Below are 19,546 nucleotides of genomic sequence, written 5' to 3'. Positions count from 1 at the left end.
TGCTGAACCACAGATCCTAGGCAGACTGAATGAGTACAAAGACCAAACTATAACTTACCTGGCATTATAATGAATTGGCAAAAGTCTCAGGATTGTAATACGAGTGTTATAAATTTATTGTGAAACCTCTGAGGTGCATTCTCCTGACTCTTACTTTGTATGGCAAGTTGCCTCTTAGGAATAGAGAAAATGTTTTTCTCTGTACCTTATACTTGATTCCAGCCTAGTCTGCAGAGCTTGAGTTCGAAGTGAACAGTGGGAATAACTAACTGGGACGACTATAAAGGATTGTTCCCCTAGCTGTCTGTCCCACTTGCTCTTAGGTTCTTCCTCTCTTCCCTACCACTCCTCTTCTTGAGTTGACTCAGCTACTGAAGGGATACAGGCTAGAATCTGCACTTGAAGAGGCTGTAATCAATGACAGGTCAGACGAGTCAGGCTTTGAAAGGTATTGACACTGACATAGAAGACATACTTATAGCTTGTTCAGGAAGCTGAGTCAATTAAAAAAGGGAGGAAAAGTTTCATGATATGATGAAAGCTAAGTAACTGTGCAAAGATGTATGAAAAGAAAGAGGGTTGAAATTACAGTAGACATGTACCACCACAGGCTGCCAAGCTGAAGCATGAGAAAGGTGAAGTTTGTCTGAACTAAGACAACCAAAAGAAGATGGAGACAGGCTAACACAGTAAAATGGAATAGCAAAAACCAACCTCCCCCTGCCCCCAAATACATTAGAAATAAACAGCAAAGAAAAGCAGACATCCATCACTTAATGTAGGAATAGACCAAACACAGCCAAAGAGGAATGCTTGCAATATTCAGGGCTTCAGTCTTTGCAGGAAAGGTTAATTATGCAACAACCATTAATGAAATGCATTTAAAACAAAAGAACTGAGACAAGAAAAGGGTAAGAGAGGGTTAATAGATGGATGTTATACGTATTAAAATCTGACCGAATTTACCCAAGAGTCATTACAGTCTTCAAAAACCCATGGAGGATGGGCAAGGTTCCAGAGTGCTTAAGAAAAGCAGTTAAATACCAAACATAGCTAAAGAAGGACCTGTAGAATTTCAGATGTGGGTATTAACATGCTGACATTATTAGCTACTCTGTAAGCACTTCTAATGTTGCATTACGCTAAATCAGGCTAGCATCTCGATCCCTTCCAGTGCATAGCTTCAACTTCTTGAACCTTGTCTCAGCTTAAGCTTGTGACAAACTAGGGATCATACAGCTGGGAAGCCAGTATAGCTGAGTCCCTCTTCCAGTTTTGGTGAAGACTCCTCTTCAGGATCTATTTACCCTGAGTAAAGAGTGAAGGTGAAGAGTAGCCTCTTCACCTAAACTACCAGTCACATGACAGGAGAATAGCTGTAAACATGACAGCAAGATAAGGTCAACGCTGTGGTAGGAAGTGTGTATTTTCAAAAAATAGGTTTGGGGTTTTTATCTTTTTTAGAAAAATCTTAAAGATAAGCCCAAGTGGCTTATACTGACACTGCCCCTCCTAGTATCTTGAGTTTTGCCACCAGGACTTCCTTGCCTGGTACTGCTTCACAACTACGAATTGTCAAGACTGTTTTTCCAAAAGACCATATCTGTTTTGTATTACATAGCCTTGTCAGCTATTTCAGCAAGCTGTGCTCTCTAACCTAGTTCAGGCTCATTCCTTGGCCTCTCTCAATACATCACAGTCACCATAATGTCTCTGCACGACATCCACCTTGGCTAGCTCCCCTGCTGCAATACAGCCTGAAATATTCCTGAACTGGAGTCTCAAAACTGCAAAATGAAATGCTTCAGCTAGCACATTTTAAAGACAACATTTGTCCTTGTTTGGGCTTGCTGTTGGAGACAGCAGTTAGGATTCAAAGGCTGCAGAAAAATCACCAAAAGTTGTATAGTTCTGGTCTTTATTCTGTGTAACTCACATGAGCCCATTTGCCAGCTCACTCTTAATTGCTGGACTTGTCTGGAGGTAAAAGACTTTGCAAAGCAAAATAACTATTTAACTTGCAAGTCAACACTCACGTTGCAGCAAAAGGAAATGAAAAAATAAACAGACTTTATTGCTGTAACTAAAGCGGTGACTCCATTAGCCCCAACTACAGCTGCAGCTTGATTTCACAAGATCCTTCTGCAAAAACTGAAGATACAATTCTGATATTTAAAACAGTTTTAATAGCAAAGGCTATTTCACACCATAATAAGAATGCATACCTCCTTCTTTTCTAACTTAATTACTCTGTAAACAAAACCAGCTTTGGGCTAAATCCTGCACTCTTTTCTGAATTTGAGGAAATGTCTATTTGCAGAGGAGATGAGATGGCTCACCTGCAAACAGATTCCGCACTCCCTTAACACTGACAGCAGAGAGAAGGCCTAGTTGGAATAGGACTGCATAGCACAAAACACCACAAAACCAGAAACAAATGCCCTTTAAAAAAAGAGAAAGTACAGTCCAGTGTGCAGCAGCCAGGAGTTACTATTACAATAGAGAGTTCTATGAAAACATTAGCTGCATGCTCAATCACGACTCTCTTTCCTTCCTCAAAGCCACAAACAACATCATAAATGCTTGGGAAACGAACATCATTATGACACTGCATGCCCACATGCAATATTCAAGATGTCTTTCATAACCTCAGAGGGATTATAGGAAACTGGAAAAGGTACAGAGAAGTGCAACAATGATGCACAGTGAAGAACCACCAAATAGACAGTATCCTCAACCTCAAATCACTGAATCATTGAGGTTGCAAAGGACCTCTTGAGAGCAACTAGTCCAACCCCCTTGCCCACGCAGGGTCACCTAGAGCTGGTGTCCCAGGACTGTGTCTAGTTGTGTTTTGAATATCTCCACAGATGAAAACTCTACAACCTCTCTGGGCAACTTGTTCTAGTGTTTGACCACCCTCACAGTAAAAAAGTGTTTTCTTGTTTTCAGAAGGAATTTCCTGATTTTTAATTCATGCCCATTGCCTCTTGTCCTGTTGGTGGGCACCACTGAGAAGAATCTGACTCCCTCTTCTTCATTCCTATCAAGTATTTATACACATTGATAAGATGCCCCCCTGAGCCTTGTATTCCAGGCTTAACAGTCCAAGCTCTCTCAGCCTCTTCTTGTACGAAGGATGTTGCAGTCCCTTAATCATCTTTGTGACCCTGCGCTGGACTTGCTCAAGTAAGCCCGTATCTTTCTTGTACTGGGGAGCCCAGCACTGGACCCAGCACTCCAGATGGGGCCTCACTAGTGCTGAGTAGAGGGGAAGGATCACCTCCCTTGACCTGCTGGCAACACTCTTCCTAATACAGCCCAGGATGCTGTTGGCCTTCTTTGTCGTGAGGGTGCACTTCAGCACATGACTAATGAAAGACATAATGTAAGGCAGATAAACCAGGAGACAAATCATGAATGGTTTAGGTAAGACTAAGGACAAATTGTTCACTACCTCTTCTAATACAAAAACCAGCCAGGTGTGAGGTGACAGGTTCAAAAGGACCAAATACATGGTTCTCTCCCAGTGTGTAGTTAAGCTGTGCAACTCTGCTGCAGGAACTTGTGGATACTGGAAGTTTGTGTGGGTTCAGAGTTGGAGGTTCGTGAAAGAAAAATCTATTGTGTTAGTAAACACAGATACAATGTTGCTGAATTAGGAAATTCTTGAGCTGCCAATTGCTGGAGACTAGGAGAATATTTTGAGAAAGAATCACCACCAGATCAGAAGGTGGCAAATACCATAGCCACTTTGCTGCTGTCAAGGATAAGATACTGACCTAGACAAACCCTTTTTACTGATCCAGGATGGCTTCTCTTATGATGAATTGGAAGAGTAGCATGCTAGGCATGAGTGCATCAGCTGCTTTTTTCTGAGTCCATGCCAATCCAATGGACCTACACAGGAATGAAGATTTCAGCTGAGGCAACTCCAACTCCATGGGAAATCCTCAGTGGCAGAACTACCACAGTTCTCCTTTGCAGGAGGTGGGATCCTATGGAGAGCTGTGTAAAACTTGTACATAGTCCACAGGTTCTGGGGATTCACTAGTCATGTGCCGTGAGCGGCAGAACGCTACTTTAGCCAGCAAACTGAAACAGCACTCACAGGGTAGTTGAATCAAATGGATTTCGCCTGCCAATCCCAATTTTCCTGGGGAATAGGATTTGTTTTTTGTAAGCATCTCCTTCGTTCTGAATGCTTATGATTTAAGGTGTTGTTGCATGCTGTGTATGTACAGACTTGTAACAGAAACATATCAGAAGAAACAGCATAACAAAGGGTTAAAAGGCCTGTGTTGACAATTCCAAGGACATAGCTGCCAGCAGTAAACTGAGGAAGGTATTTATGTAAAGACCATAAGGCCTACACTCTTAACACCTCACAGTACAGATGACTTGCCAGCAGAAGACCCTGCATCCTAACATGAGGAGACTGGCAACAAGGCTGCCATGTATCACGTAACATTCATTTTTAAATTAGCCCAACAGCAACAACAGACTACAGATGTGTATTTCAAACACGAAAACGAAAACAACAAAAAAACCCCAGTGGTCAGCAACCTGGACTAAGACTCATGAAGGTGAAGTCAGCAAGAGCTTAACATGAAGGACCACCCATTCAGAACTGACAACTCCTAAAAGATATGAGAGGTCCGTCCAAAGTACTAGGTTGCCATCACCAAGCAAGGAGAACCAGAGCCGTTCATGAGGACTCAAGAGCTGGCATTTCTTGTCCTTTGCATCTCACAGAAACAATACTGGTCAGACTTCCCCCACTCACGCACCGTGGTGCTTGTGAGTATGCAAGTGTGAATTAAGGAAATCTGGGTAAGAGAGTGTGAATGCACAAAAATAACTTGCTTGAAGATTTTGTAAATAAGTATCACCTTCCCTTTTCACAGTTTCGCACACTGAGTTTTATTTTGCTAATTTCGCTACATGTATATTATTACACAAAAGGTAGTGTGTCAATGCATTGCAGATTCTTGCAAGAAGAAAAATGTTCAGCACACTCATCCTTTTTCAGTGCTCTGGGTGTATTTTCCACTCGTGTGGAACACTGACACACAACCTGTAAATTTATTCCAATGAAAAATCTATAAACAAGGAGTTTGTGTATGTTTGTGCAGCAGCTAGGGAAATGAGCTTAAAAAAATACAAAAATTCAGAATTTTGCAGCCTAGCAAAAAATGCTTTCACTTTAAAATGCCCACTAAGTTACCATATATCATGCTACAGAACCATTTACCTCAAAAAATGAAACAACAGTAATTTCTTACCAGTCTCTTTTGCTGAAGCTGTTCTCTAAGTAATCTGTCTTCTGGTAAAACATCACATAGAAGAAAATAATTGTCCTGTTCTTCTGCTAAGAGATTAGGAATTGTGGGTAAGGGATGGGAAATTGCAGCTGCTTTGAATATTTCTGGCACATAATTTGCTAAACCTTTGGAATGTGTTAAGAATGTAAGAATGTTTTTTTAATCTATAAAAGTCAGTTAATTTCATAATTTAATGAAACATGCTTAAATATTTGTATATACATATTTAGAAGACCTTTACATCATTTATATTGCAGTACAAAGACAAAAGTCTTGCATAGGTTTTCCCCACTACCAGCTTTATTCTTTTTTATGATGGTTCTTCTGGAGTCATAAAGCAATTTTAATCATTTATATTGCTTACAGTATGAAGTCAGCATGAAAGAAACATGAAATCACCTTTAATTTTATCTTGCATGTGGGATTTTCAGTTATTTCCCTAAGTAATTGTCAGTTTTCAGTAGTTATCATCATTTGGTATACCCTCCCCTCACCCTGACCGATCACATTACCTTTTACCATCAGATCTTGTTCTGTCTGCAGATATGCACCACAACTGTTTAGTAACACGCATTGAGACTTGCCTAATTTACATTTCTACTTACATGTTTTTCCCACATTTTATGTTTACAAACCTTTTTACTATTTATGTTCATATCCAATTTAATAGTAAAACAAATCTTATTCAAATGAATTACCTTAAAATTACTCAGCATGTAAGAAAATATAAAAACACTTACAAAAATATTTTGCATTTGAAAGTTAATCATTTATTAATCAAAGGGTTATGTGGTTGGTGAACTGAAGTGACCATTATTAAGTCTTTTACAATTTTAAACTTGCTACATTTCAGCCTTTCCCATCTTTTCATACAGAAGCCTGTGTGAAGAAGAGAAACCCCCTGATTTCGGAGCTATCAAATTTGAAGGAGATAGCCATTAAAATTAACAAATTTGTTAACAAACAAACAGCGAAGTATTCTCATTGTCCTCTGGAAGGGCTATTGATGGTTTATAATTCTGGCAAGCTCTGGCATTCAGGCACTTAATTTGCAATTTTCAAACTGAGTGGTAAGTGTTAAAATTTCAGAAGCAAAAACATACATATGTAAGAGAATTGCAATTATGGTCTTTGGAGTGATTTTCATGTTTTCTGGGACTATTTTTCTTAAAATTAATTTGAATAATTAAACCAATTTATTTTCATCCATTTTGTACTCAGTTTTCACCTTCCACCCATCTCTGACACTGGCTGCATGCATTTCTTCCTGTCTTTTAAGCTCTCCATGGAGAATTAAAGATGCAGAAAAGACCTAATATTTTATTATCTGCTTTTAGGTAAATTACATTTTTCTGTTAGAAAAGGGGAAGCCAAAGAAATGCATCAGCTACTTCTGAGAAAAACACTTCCTTCGCACAGTCATCATTGTCCTTATGATGGAATGTCCCACTACACCAACGCAGCAGAACAGTGAAGTATGGTCTTTGGTCTCGTGTTGGAGCCCAGAAAATGGCAGTCTTTGTACCCTTACCGTGAAGATATTGTCTCCTAATAATAATCCTGAGGCAGTAAGCACTGTGGCATGGGAAAGGAAGGGCGATTGTGGCCCCAGTGTCCAGGAAGAATTAGTGTCATCAGTGGGGGTGGTGGACAGGGTGAAGTCGGAAAAGACAGCTCACTGGGAATGTTTCTCCACATTTCTGGAAGGACTGTCACCAATTATTTATGCAGTGGGTACCAAAGCTTCCACAGCCATGATGTAAGCAGCACTGCTTCTAGGCCTTGATTTGCAACCGGCCCTAATTCGGCAGCGCATTTAAGCCTGTATTGAGCTCATCCTTACTCAGCACAGTGCTGAAGCACGTGTTGCAATCCTTGGAAAAGGTAAGTTTAAATACGTGGTTAAGAGTTAAACATTACTTCTGCGGTTTTCTGACCTAGTGTCAGATTACTTGACACTTGGCTGATCAAAGCAGCAGTACATGCCAGAAATTATCACATGACCTGGCCAACAGAGAGTAAGCAAGCAGCATACTTACCTAATGGAGCTTCTGAATTTGTTCTTATCACACTACAAAAGTCTGTGATGGGCTGTTCTGCAAATCTCTTCTTCCAGTACAAGATGTATCTGTAAAAACAAGGGAGACATGATTAGTGAAAAAGGAAACTCAAAAAAAGTTTAATAAACAGTTGATCATCTCTTGGTTTTTCCATCCTCTAAATTATTTACAGTGTTTTGTGGTTTTTTTTAATTCCTGTCTCTGTTTTTTCTTCCTTTAATCTAGTTTTCCACTTCATTAAATTCATTCAGCTTCATTAAAACTGGGTTTAACCATCCTGTCAAAGTGAAGAACTCAATAAGACTTGCATACTCAAGAAGAACCCAGTAAGATTTGCATTAAGCTTTACATAAACACTGTGACCTATTCACATCTTCAGACCGAAGTGCCACTCAGATGCATCTTTACTGAAAAGATATACTACAGAGTACTCTCAAATTCTCAAAATATTGTGGTCTGTGTTCTGCAAGATGCAGGCAGCAATCTGAAACTCCGTAGAAACACCAACTTGTCAAAAGCGAGGTTTTGGCAGGTCTCCTGTGGAGTTACAGTGAAAGCTGTAGCTTGGCAGACAACTAGAAAGACGGAAAAATGAAGTCCCCAAACACCTGGGGATGGGATAGCAGACAGAATACGGAAAGCCCTAAACACATCTTAAAGATTTAACCCATCAACTACAGTTGTTTAGAAACACTCTTGTACTATCATTGTATTATAGCAGCATTAACAGACCCCAACTGAGATTAGGTTCCCACTGAACTAGAAGCCACTGTCTAACCAAGAAGAAATCATCACCTTCAATTGTATGATGAAGGGAAGCAAGCAATCCTTGTGCTAATTATTCAGAATCTTACTACAAAAAACTAATCTGAAAATGCTTAAGTGCATGTTTATATTTATACTTATGACTCACGTGCGTGGTATAAATCATAGAATCATAGAATCATTAAAGGTTGGAAGAGACCTCCAAGATCATCGAGTCCAACCATCAACCCAACAACACCATGCCCACTAAACCATGTCCCTAAGCGCCTCATCTACCCGTCTTTTAAATACTTCCAGGGATGGTGACTCAACCACTTCCCTGGGCAGCCTGTTCCAATGTTTAACTACTCTTTCAGTAAAGAAATTTTTCCTTACATCCAATCTAAACCTTCCCTGGCGCAACTTGAGGCCATTTCCTCTCGTCCTTTCATGTGAGAGTCGGTAAGGTAAAGGCTAACTATTCAATGACAGCTTCCTATTGACATGCCATCAAATTAGGAAAAGAATCACAAAAGATCAGGTATGACTACTATGAGGACATTCCTAAATAGTTGCAGCTTTTAACACTTGTGCAAGCTAAAAGTTTACTTGCCACAGCTATGACATCCCATGGTGGTTCATATTACCTCTAGTTACCATCTATCTTACTATATGAGGACTTTAACTGCAGCAGCCAAGGAATCAGCGCATACTTGTTTCTGCTAACTTTGACATGGAGAGGATTAACCTCCGGTAAAGCAGACAGCTAAGCACAGTGAAGCCAGCATGCACGGCTGAAGCTCATTCAGAGGCATCATTAGATGTCAGTGAGTGAGAGGTGAGCGTTTTGTTGCCCCCCGCTTACTCCACTGCTTATAATGCACAGGGAAACAGCCTTGCTGCTACACAGAACAGCGAGTCTTCCAGAATAAGCCAACCTCGAGCTTTTAGGACATAAATGTGCAAATGAAGGGATTTCAAGATGTCATTTCATCTGTCCCCTGCACTGAAATAAATGAACACACAGACAAACTCACCTAACCATAACCGTCTGTGCCATGAAGCTTACTGTTAAGGGATTTTGTATCATAAGACTTAACCCAAATAATCAATGATCAAATAAAGCCAATGCCTTGTCATACTTCCAGGGAGAGAGAACGAGTGATCAGTGTCCATGAGTGATCATGTCCAGTCATGCAGTGGAAGCTTATTCCCCTTATCTCTTCATCTTGCCCTAATGCCAACTTATCTTTATTCTTCCAAGTTAAAAAAAAAAAGTTTTCCATTAGCATTGCTCTTCTCTGGATTCTCCACTTCTTGTAGTTCTGTCAAGAAATGTAACCCTATGACTGATTGTAACTCATTGATAAGTATAAAAAAACCCCTACGTTTTCATAGTTGCTTCCCTGTATTTTCCACACTTCAGTTTAACACCTCAGACTATACTTCCTTTTTTTGTGCTTAGTATTAGACTATTTTACTGATATTCAGTACAGTAAATAAGAGAAGGCACACTTCAGAGTAACAACGCCATCATTTCACATCCTGGGGCCACTCTCTATTAGATTTGCCTACCTTCCAATTGCATTAGCAGCAAAAAGAATCTAAATGGACATTTTCTTGAAAAGGTGATTTTAAAATACATTTCTATTAACACAGAATAATCCCCCAAACACACTTAAACTGGTGGTCCATGACTGAGCAGCTCTGATCCCTTTATTTATCTGAGGAAACTAGCATTATCTCCAAAGAACACTGCATTCTTATTCTGCCGTCTTTTGGCATAAAACCAAACAAAAACAAGTATCAGTTTTCAATTTTAAGCAACGTTAAGCTCATACATCTGAATAAGGATTTATATGGCTTACATTTCTCTTCCTAAATCTCATCTTAATATTTCTTTTTTTTTGTATCTTAATAGACACAAGTTACCGGCTTTGGCTGAGTAACTGATCACAGAAGACCTACCAGAAAACTCCTTTTAGTTGAGAAATTATCCAGCTAACATTTAAACACTGCAACATAACTATCTACAAACTGGCAGGTACTGTCTAGCCTACTGCCTGGCCCATACATAGCTGTGTGTGAAAGCAAAATGCCAAGCAAGTGCCTAGCCTCTGAAGTTACAAGCCAGCTGGGGCCATGCCAGCTACTGGAGGAAGTTAAGAGAGAGAAAGCCAAATGCGACCCTGCTGAGATGATCAATGACACAGCTGTAGAAGGAGTCACAGTTGTATGTAGATCACAGTACTGTAAAGTATAGTTAAGGATTAAATGTGATTTCTATGGGGAAATACTGGCATCCTTAAAATAGGGCAAATGAATTTCATCCCAGAATGTGAGAAATCCTGTACTGAGCAGCTTCTGTGTACAATATGCAGCTTTAGGACATCGTACAGTGGTAGAAATAGTCTTATCCTATACGAATAAAATCCGAAATTAGGACAGTTGATTGTCTAGAATGTGCTTTAAAAAATAAACAGCTTTTTAGCTTGTACACAACTTCTTGATTAGTGACAGGACCTGAGAAGTCCCTAGGATATGTCAAAGAATGTCTAACACAGGAATTGCCCTGTATTCTAATACTGAGTGCCCTGGTCCCAGCAACACCTAGGGGCTGGGGAGTGGGAGGGGAATGGGAAAACAACCTTACAATCTAGCAACAAAAAGCTCATCAAGAAAGTAATAAAAATACTCCCACAACACCCCACTGCTTTTTAAAGTATTTTAAAAAGATGATCTCTAGTTTTCTGAAGCTTTCTATAATATCACATACACACTCATTTTAAACAATAAAACCCTTACCTTCTAAAATCTGCAACCAGTTTCACATCGGCTATGACGAGCTTGTGTTCAATAATCATGTGCTTCAGGAGCTGGTTTTGTTCTGCTAAGAGATAGCATTCTTTGCAGAAAATACAAGGCACATAGGGAGAACTTTCTACAGCAGCAACACCACCTGGACTTTCTGGCAGAGATAGAGGCTCCAAAATACACTCTGTATCTAAAATAAATAAAACGAATAATTAATTTTGACTAAGTGAATAAATCTACATCACTTGGAGTACTTTTAGCCAGTAGATGTAAAACCTGTTTTGTTGGGTCCCAGTTTTGTTGCATGAATCACTCCAGCAACAAGGTGCTTGGAAACGAGTTGACTGCATTATTTCCAAGAAGGACGGTGGGAGGTTAGCACAGGACAGTTCTCAAGTATTTGCTCCAACTGAAACTCCCAGCTGACACCAAGTCAAACAGACACAAGTGCTCTGCTTATTACTAAAGGAAGTTTTATGATGAGAAATCTACTTTTCTTCCTCTCACTACCTAGTCTACCTGTTGATATGAATGAAGCTACCCTCTTTGCCACATTCTTCATACTATCAGGAAGGCTTTAGATTGTATAGCACAAACTGTTTTGTATGTTAATTTCTCCTAATTATACTTTTATTTATTGCACAATACTTCTATCATTTTCTGATTGACTCTTGAAGGTCTGTATGCATTTATCTTGCCTTTGTTTTTCCCATTAGCATCTCACTTACTATTCTGTGACAAAGGAAAAGACTAATCTTGATAAAGATTACTGACACATGGCAGCTTATGCCCACTGAAACATTTCCTAGCTGTACAGATGTTGAGGAGGGGCCAGCTATGCCCTATGTGGAAAGGTCAATGGCCCGTGTTTACTATACTGCACCAGCCAGATATAGGTTGCTCAAATGACAGCACACAGAGGCGAGTCACTGGCTGATGTTCTCCAGGTTCGCTGCTGTTCGTAGTTCAAGAAGTGGGTGGATTGCACAGTACTGCAGTGGTATTGCAAACAAGCAGACTGAGCCAGGGTCTATGTGTGTCCCCCATTTAAACAACAGCAGTGTAAATTCATAAGCTCTTCCACTGGTATAAATTAATATAATTCATTAAGAAACACCGTGTGACCAACAGATTTCAACAGCTGGCCCCATTAGCCTAACCAAATTCCAGTTGTCCAGAAATAAACCATGGTATTCATTTTCCAAACAAATCATATCTCAGTCTTCGGTAAGGGTTTATCTTGGAAGCAAATGCCAATTTCAGTATATATCTTTGATTTTAGCTACATCAATTTTGGATAGCAAAAGGAGAGTAAAAGCAAACAGAAAAAGCTCCCCAATAGTTCCTGCACTCTGAGGATGAAAACTGAAAAGAAAACATCATGTCTCCTTGATTCTTGTGATATGAAGTTAATTTGTGCAGCAGGAGAATAAATTCCATGCCTCCAGATTCCTGCAATGACATGAACACCTCTGTAAAGAAATGAAATTTCACAGACTCACAGAATGGCCGAGATTGGAAGGGACCCCTGGAGCTCATCTGGTCCAATCCCCCTGCTCAAGCAGGGCCACCTAGAGCCAGCTGCCCAGGACCATGTCCAGATGGCTTTTGAGTATCTCCAAGGATGGAGACTCCACAGCCTTCTTGTGCTGTGTGCTTGGTCACCCTCACAGTGAAAAAGGTGTTTCCTGATGTTCAGACAGAACCCCCTGGGTTTTGGTTTTTGAAGATATCAAAAGAATTAAGAAAAAGGCCTTCTCCCAAGCCTATTATTTTGTCACACAGGAATTTTAAGATGTGTAAGGTTAAAGGAAGTTTAATTAACAATATTTATCAGATAGAAGAATCAATGTATGACAATTTTCACCCTACAAAATTCACATGTATGTATTATATATTGGCAAGCACACCAAATCTGACAATTGGATAACTTGTCCACATGGAAAACTTGAAAAATAATTTAAAAATCATAGCCATTTAGCTTTTTTCCCTAGGAAAATAAGCTAATGAAGTAGTGCTCCTCCCCATCCTCTGCCAAGACTTTGAAATAACCAAAGAAGGGCTGCAGTTGCAGAGATAGACCTGGGAAATTCCTGAAAGTTCCGTGATAAATTTCAGGTAAAGGAAGAGGCACGGAGAGGGGAAAAGGACTCTGCACATGCTGTTCAGCAGCAGCTGGCCAGCCAGTGTGGACATGTAGTGCTCCAGAGCAGGCACAGTGTGTGCTGATGCCTGCCCGATGAGGGTGCTGCAGGAGACAGAGGGTAAGCTGGAGCTACTGGGAGCCACGGGTGGGAAAGGGTACAAAACCATAGTAAATACAGCTTCATCAGTTCCATACTGCTCCTGGAACAACATATCTGCCCTGCACAACTGTTGAGGCTTCTACTTACGACATTTGAAAAATAAAACTTCCTGGAAAGGCAGTGACTTGGCTGAAGACTGATGGTCAGGTTACACTGAATTCAGTTTATCCCATAAAACTAAGCAGCGTGGAGAGATGGCAGCACACAGAGCATGGCATTACCTGGAGCAATACAACTGCTGTTAACAATCGAACATTCTTCCTCTCATAATTTTACCTGCACTTCAGCCCATTCCCTTCCCCCAGACATTTCTTTATTAAACTGGCATTACATAAATTGTTCCATTTTTTCCTACTTTAAGAACAGCAGCTGCTACACTAAGTGCTAGAGCAATTGTCATGAAAGGGTCAGCTCTCCCAAGCAAAACTGATGTTACCTGCAAGACTCTAGGTTTGTGCATTCTTACAGTCAGTATTAGTTTGTAGCCTGAAGAATCATTAAAACATGTTTACTGAGAAAAGTAGAGCAACTTAATTTCCTTTGCAATTGCTGACTCTCACTGATGCCAAGAGAACTAAGAAGACACTCTGTCAGCCAGTTCAGCTGTGCCCAGTAAGCAGCTACACTGCTTTTTGTTCGTTTTTGGTTTAGGTCTCTTGCAATGACCTATTTAAACATTTAGAAGTCCAAATAAACAAGTGCCTATCTGCATCAACAAACCAACTTTCAAAAGGTAGGTGTGTGTGGCATGAACTGCTACTCAACTTAGACAAGGAGCCAATACAGTTATTTAGCATGAGTACTCGGGAATAGCAATTGTTTGGGTTGGAAGAACAGAGCTGTTAATCTTTAATTGTAGCGGTGAGTTGCAGGAAGGATCAAACTGGGGTGAAGATTTTTTTGCTGCCTTTTTTGCTGCCCAAAGAGAGTAGCTAATACTAAAAGAGAAGAACTTAAATAGAGACTACTGGACCAGTGTGGCAATTGCAGAAGCTTATGCAATTTATTTCAAAGGCACTTAAAGGAGGAGGTGAGGGAAAAAAGAATCCATGAAAATATCTTTGTGCTCATCTGCTGCAAAAAACACTGAACAAGAGAATAAATGCATGAAGCTGAACAAAGATGCACAGCCTTTAGCGTAGCACTTAATGGACTAACACATAACGCAAACATCAAAATAGTACAAATAAAGCTAAGCATATTATTGAAATCTCCGCAAAAGCAGCTAATTTTGATGCTATATTTGGAGCAGAGTGGCCACAGGTACTGAAGAAAAGCTGTTAACTAAAGCACACCTAAGGGCTAACAGGGAAATAAAAACACTCAGATCGAGTTCTCGGACTCCACCAGGACTCCCACGTGCAGAGGCACTTGAAAATGAGGGAAAAGCAGCGACCTTTTCTCTTAAAATCTACTACCACAAGAATGACTTCACAGGGTCAGATTAAACATCCGTCTAGTGCAAGTGCCCTGGCTGACAGTGGCAAGAAGCAATTACCTAGGGAAGTGTATAAAAATGGGGTAAACAAACAGTAATCACACAAATAGCATAGTCTTCCAGAAATCTGAGGGTGGAGAGTTTAAGTCACAGGCTGTACATGTACCTCAGTTTAGCAGCATTCTATGGCTTTCTTTTTTCCATGGATTTGTTTCAGCACTGTTTGAAATTGTCGGTCTTTAACACCTACAAAAACCTGCAGCAACATTTCACATTCTCCTAAGGGTCCTTCACTCCTTGTTGCCATTGTTCAGCTCTTGGCTAGGTCTACTCTACCCTTCTTCATGTGCTGAGGCGGGGGCTGGTTTGAAAACGCCCCAAGTGTGGCAGAAAATGGATTTCTAAATCAGTGCAGTTTTTCCTCAGTCTCTTCTCTATCTCTTTTTTATTCCTAGCATTTTGCTTGCTTTTAGGATCATTGAATTAACCACTGAATTATATTCAGTGATTTCAAAGTCTCAGAGAGTTGTGAATCAGGTGTTAATGTACAAGACAGTGGACATATTCTTTGTGTTCACTCCCATGTGTGCTACTCTGCATTTGTTAACACTGAATAGCACTTTTTTTTGTCCAGTTCACTCAAATACCATGAGATTCTTCTGCAATGCTTCAGTTGGCCCTCCTGCTTACCCCTTGGGAAAAAAAAAAGTGTATTAACAGCAAAATTTACCACCTAACCCCCTTCCTATTTGTGTCTGTGGTGAACAGCACAGGAGACCTAGCTCCCTATGAGAACAGGGTCCTATAAAAACCATCCATTAAGTTTCTGCCGAATCATCCTGTCAGCACTTGAGTTTTCCTCCTCTGCCTAATGGAAAAACAGCACGACTGTTACGCAAACAGATATCCCAAAGGCTTCACAGAAAGCCCACCGAACTCAGGAACTAAGAAAATCCCTCTCTCATTCACAGAATTGACAGTTGACACCATGTTGTTCAACCTTTAACAGGATAGATAAAATTGTGGTCTTTTACAGCTAATTCAGAGCTAAAAAATGTAGATTAGTATAAAGAAGAGACTAGAGGAATATATTCTTTGAAAACAAAGACTAAAAAGTATACTCAGTTCTTCAGGGGAAAATAAAATTAATAATTTGAAGACATTTGACGAGATGATATAGAAAATGATTTGGATTATACAAATTACTTTCAGAACTAGAATAAGCACTATTTTTTGTTATAAGCACCCATAGGATACCTAGTGCAATGGAAACCTGATCCCTGCACCAGAACTCTACACACCATTACAACACTGATAAAAGAAAATGATAAAAGAAAAGGCTGCCTGTTATAGAAATTATATGGCTTTATTTTATTTTAAGTGTTGTTATAATATGGACTAGTTAAACTTCACAGCTAATGAAGCAACAGGCTGAAAATGGATTCATTTTCCTTACTGGAACATTTTATTTTCAAATACAATTGTTCTCAACTCAAAACTAATGTCAGTTTGCACATTAAGTAAACGTTACACCCACACAGTTATAATACAGACTATAACAGTACAGGCAATGTACTCTACCTGCACAATCACACATGCAATTATCACAAAGCAATATGCGTGTAATTTTATGGCCAATACAATAGACGTGAGTATCAGAAAGAAAAGGAAGGAAAGATTCGGCATCTGAAGGTGAGCTGTGAAAAGCAAAATTCTCAGAGATGGTTTAGCCAGTGTGACAGCTTGCTGCCGCCAAGAAGCGAAGGCATGTCTTGTTACCCTGTCTTTATCCACCTTATCCTACCACTCCTAACCATCTACTATTGATTGCCCTTCTGCTTGTGCTGGCTCCTACGCTTGCCAAATCCTTTGATGAGTTGATGCAGCTCTTTAACCAGACAGAACTACTCACTTCTTTTTTTTTGCTCAATAATGTTGAAAATGGTCACAGAGGAGTCCACCAAGTGCAAGAGCAAACTAAGGAGGGCACGGCGAGAAGCAGCAAGATGAAACAGGACGTTCCTCTTCTCATGTCAGCTTCCTCCTGTCTTCTCAGCTTAACAGCCTCAGCTGCTTCATGTAATTTTACCATAAAAGCATGCCTTACAAAGTGTGCAAGGTTCCTTCAAAAGCATCACACACAAAGGAAAAGAAAACAGTAAGATTTTATCACTGTGCTTTCTAACAAGGACATCCAGCACCGGCTTCAGTTCACAAAACCTACTGTTGTCAGCGTAGGCATACCTAACACACTAAATGCAGTAAGAGCTGTTGTGCTCAATTCTTCTTGGTTGCACATCTGAACTGTGTGCTCTCACTAGATCTAGGGACAAGTTGAACACTGCTGCATAAATTACATTCTCTAACTGGAAAGTGGAGGTACTGGGGTTCAGATCAACAAAATAACTTCACTGTTACAACTCCTAACTCACATGGCTTGGCCCCGGGGTGCAACCTGCAGCCGTGACTCCAGTGCCAGAGCTCAGGGAGAAGCAGATCCCTCCAGCAGGCAACCAGCAAGCTGAGCGAGAAACTCCCTAATCAGTCTGCAGGGAATGCTGCGGAGAGGGGCACCCGTACCCTTCTTTTTGAAGCTTTGCCACCAGATAAAAAGGAATGAAAGTCACGCGACCAGAAGGAGAGGAGGTAATACAAGTCCAAAGACAAGGGGTTTTATCTAGGGAAGAAATCTAACTCATTTTAAAAAGATTAAGCATTTTATTATCAGATGAAGAATACTCTGGAAATTCAAGACTGCATGTAGTCTGAGAAATTAAATGATGAAAGAGGAATTAATACAAATTGGCTTAAGACACATATTTACAGGTTTCACATCACGTTTTGCAGTTTATGGCGCAACAACAAGGCTTTAGGTTGAAGAGTGTATTATGTAAATATAGACATGCAGAGTATATATTTATAAGCCCACTGTTGGTAACACAAGGATAATGAAACAAAATAAGAACATCTGCTGGAATGTTAAGTGTCTTTCTAATTAAATCCAGTAGTTGAATGAATCAATTCATTACCAACAAGTCTGGTTTATTATCTCATTAATACAGCTGGTTAATATTATAAGGAGATTAGCACAAGAACTTGAAATGATCCTAAAACAAAAATGAATGCAACAAAGATATACAGGCAAATAAAGGAGTCTAAACAATGAGTAAAAGACTGAGGTTTTTAGACACGTAGAGAACAAAGGGGAGAAAGAATGACAGGAAAACAAAAGACACCTAGCAAACCTGGCACTCCACACTAACAGCATAACAGATGCCGACTGGAAAACAGAAAGGGTGAGCACCCTCCCCCAAGCTCACACTGATTACATGGCCAAACCCCCAGATACGGTACATTAGGGAACCAAGCTGGATTCCTATAGGTAATTCTGCACAAAACAGTGCTGCATTTAAAACTCTTCGGGAAATGACTAGTTTTAAAGATTTGTCTAGTATTCAAGTTTTTTTCAGCTATAATGAAAGAGTATCGAGAAGCACCGGCTTGACACTTGAAATACACACATGACAGCTTCCCCGTTTTGCAGCCTTGGCACTGCAGCATCTATTTGTTGGCATAGCAGCATTCCCTAATTTGTGGTCATATTCTTGGAAGAGATTTTACACTGATTACAGGATTTTTCCTTTGTTTTCTAGAGTATGAAAGATGGATGACTAATGACTTGCCAAATAAACAGTATTCAAAAACAAAACTCAGAATAATGGAAATAAAACACCCTGTCATCGTCACCAATACTACATGCAAATATGTTCCTTAGTGAAAGAAGAATCAATGTACATAACAATTTCCTAGTTGTACATATTAAAGCACTCAAGTACTTCTATTAAGTTGAATTATCATTGAGTCTGAGTTCATGAGGAATTATTTAGCTATTACTTCTGCTTGTTAACACACTATGAATGATGTTTAGTTAAAATGTCCACATGCTCTAGGAGACAACACATCCTGTAGCCTCCCCCAAGATCAGTCAGTCTCAACCCTGCCCAGTTTTTCATTGAATGCAAATGAGCACTTCAAAAGAGTACTTAATCCTACAGCTAAACCTTGTCAGTTTTACAGAAACCGTACATATTCTGTAGCATCCACTGTCTGGGAATATGAGAATTTTACTCTAGTCAAATGACAGTTTTAAGAAAAGCTGTGAGTTACCAAATCCTAATATCTCAGGACAGAGTTTCTATAGAGCAGGTGCCTGCTGGGAGCTGGAACTAACAGAAATACAACTGTGCTTAATAGCCATATTTAACAGGGCTGCTCTGTCGGGGAGCTTAGGATGTTGCAGTTTCATTAGCATTAACAAGTGTTGCTATGGGTACCGGAGCACAGGCATCAGAATACAAGTGAATAGAAGGAGTGGGAAAGTGATTAATAAAAATGTGAAGTGTTGGAATTTTAATAAAACAAAACCAATGTGCTTGCCAATAAGATCATGTTTAAATAATAGACTACGTTATTGCCCAGTTCACCAGCAGGTATATGCCACTGCTCATCATCTTTCTGCTTAAGCCCAGAAAGACAAAACCCTACATCAATAAAAATAAACACCAGAGCAAAAACACTGTTCTCACATTCAGAGGGACACACACATGCTGATGAAAGTGACCCTAATAAGTATTCATAACAATATTTAAGTGCTGATGTTAATATGCAATTTATAAATATTTAACAAACTACAGACAGGTTTTGTGCAAGCTCAGAGCCACATAATACCTCATTTCTGGGTAAATAGCACGGACTCATTAGCGTAACTAAACACAGGGTTTGATATCTTGGTCACAAACATGAAATGATATTATCTAACTCAGTATGAAATTTTGAATAATTTTATTACACCCTTTAGAG

The 19,546-nt window shown here is 39.8% G+C and overlaps 1 protein-coding gene across 1 annotated transcript in view; it reads right to left on the bottom strand.

Moving 5' to 3' along the window:
* Window positions 1-11,122, bottom strand: part of ZNF277 (zinc finger protein 277) — a 34,593-nt gene extending 23,471 nt beyond the window's left edge. Inside the window, exons 1-3 of the mRNA XM_009327640.1 lie at window positions 10,934-11,122; window positions 7,364-7,452; window positions 5,286-5,368 (exon numbers count right to left, since the gene is read on the bottom strand). Coding sequence (XP_009325915.1) covers window positions 5,286-5,368; window positions 7,364-7,452; window positions 10,934-10,992 — 231 coding nt within the window. The 5' untranslated portion in view covers window positions 10,993-11,122. The remainder of the gene's footprint in view (window positions 1-5,285; window positions 5,369-7,363; window positions 7,453-10,933) is intronic.
* Between the last annotated feature and the right edge of the window lie 8,424 nt (window positions 11,123-19,546).

Source organism: Pygoscelis adeliae, unplaced genomic scaffold, assembly GCF_000699105.1.
Source record: "Pygoscelis adeliae isolate BGI_AS28 unplaced genomic scaffold, ASM69910v1 Scaffold113, whole genome shotgun sequence".
Taxonomy (NCBI): domain Eukaryota; kingdom Metazoa; phylum Chordata; class Aves; order Sphenisciformes; family Spheniscidae; genus Pygoscelis; species Pygoscelis adeliae.
This window is presented reverse-complemented; position numbering and strand designations above follow the sequence as displayed.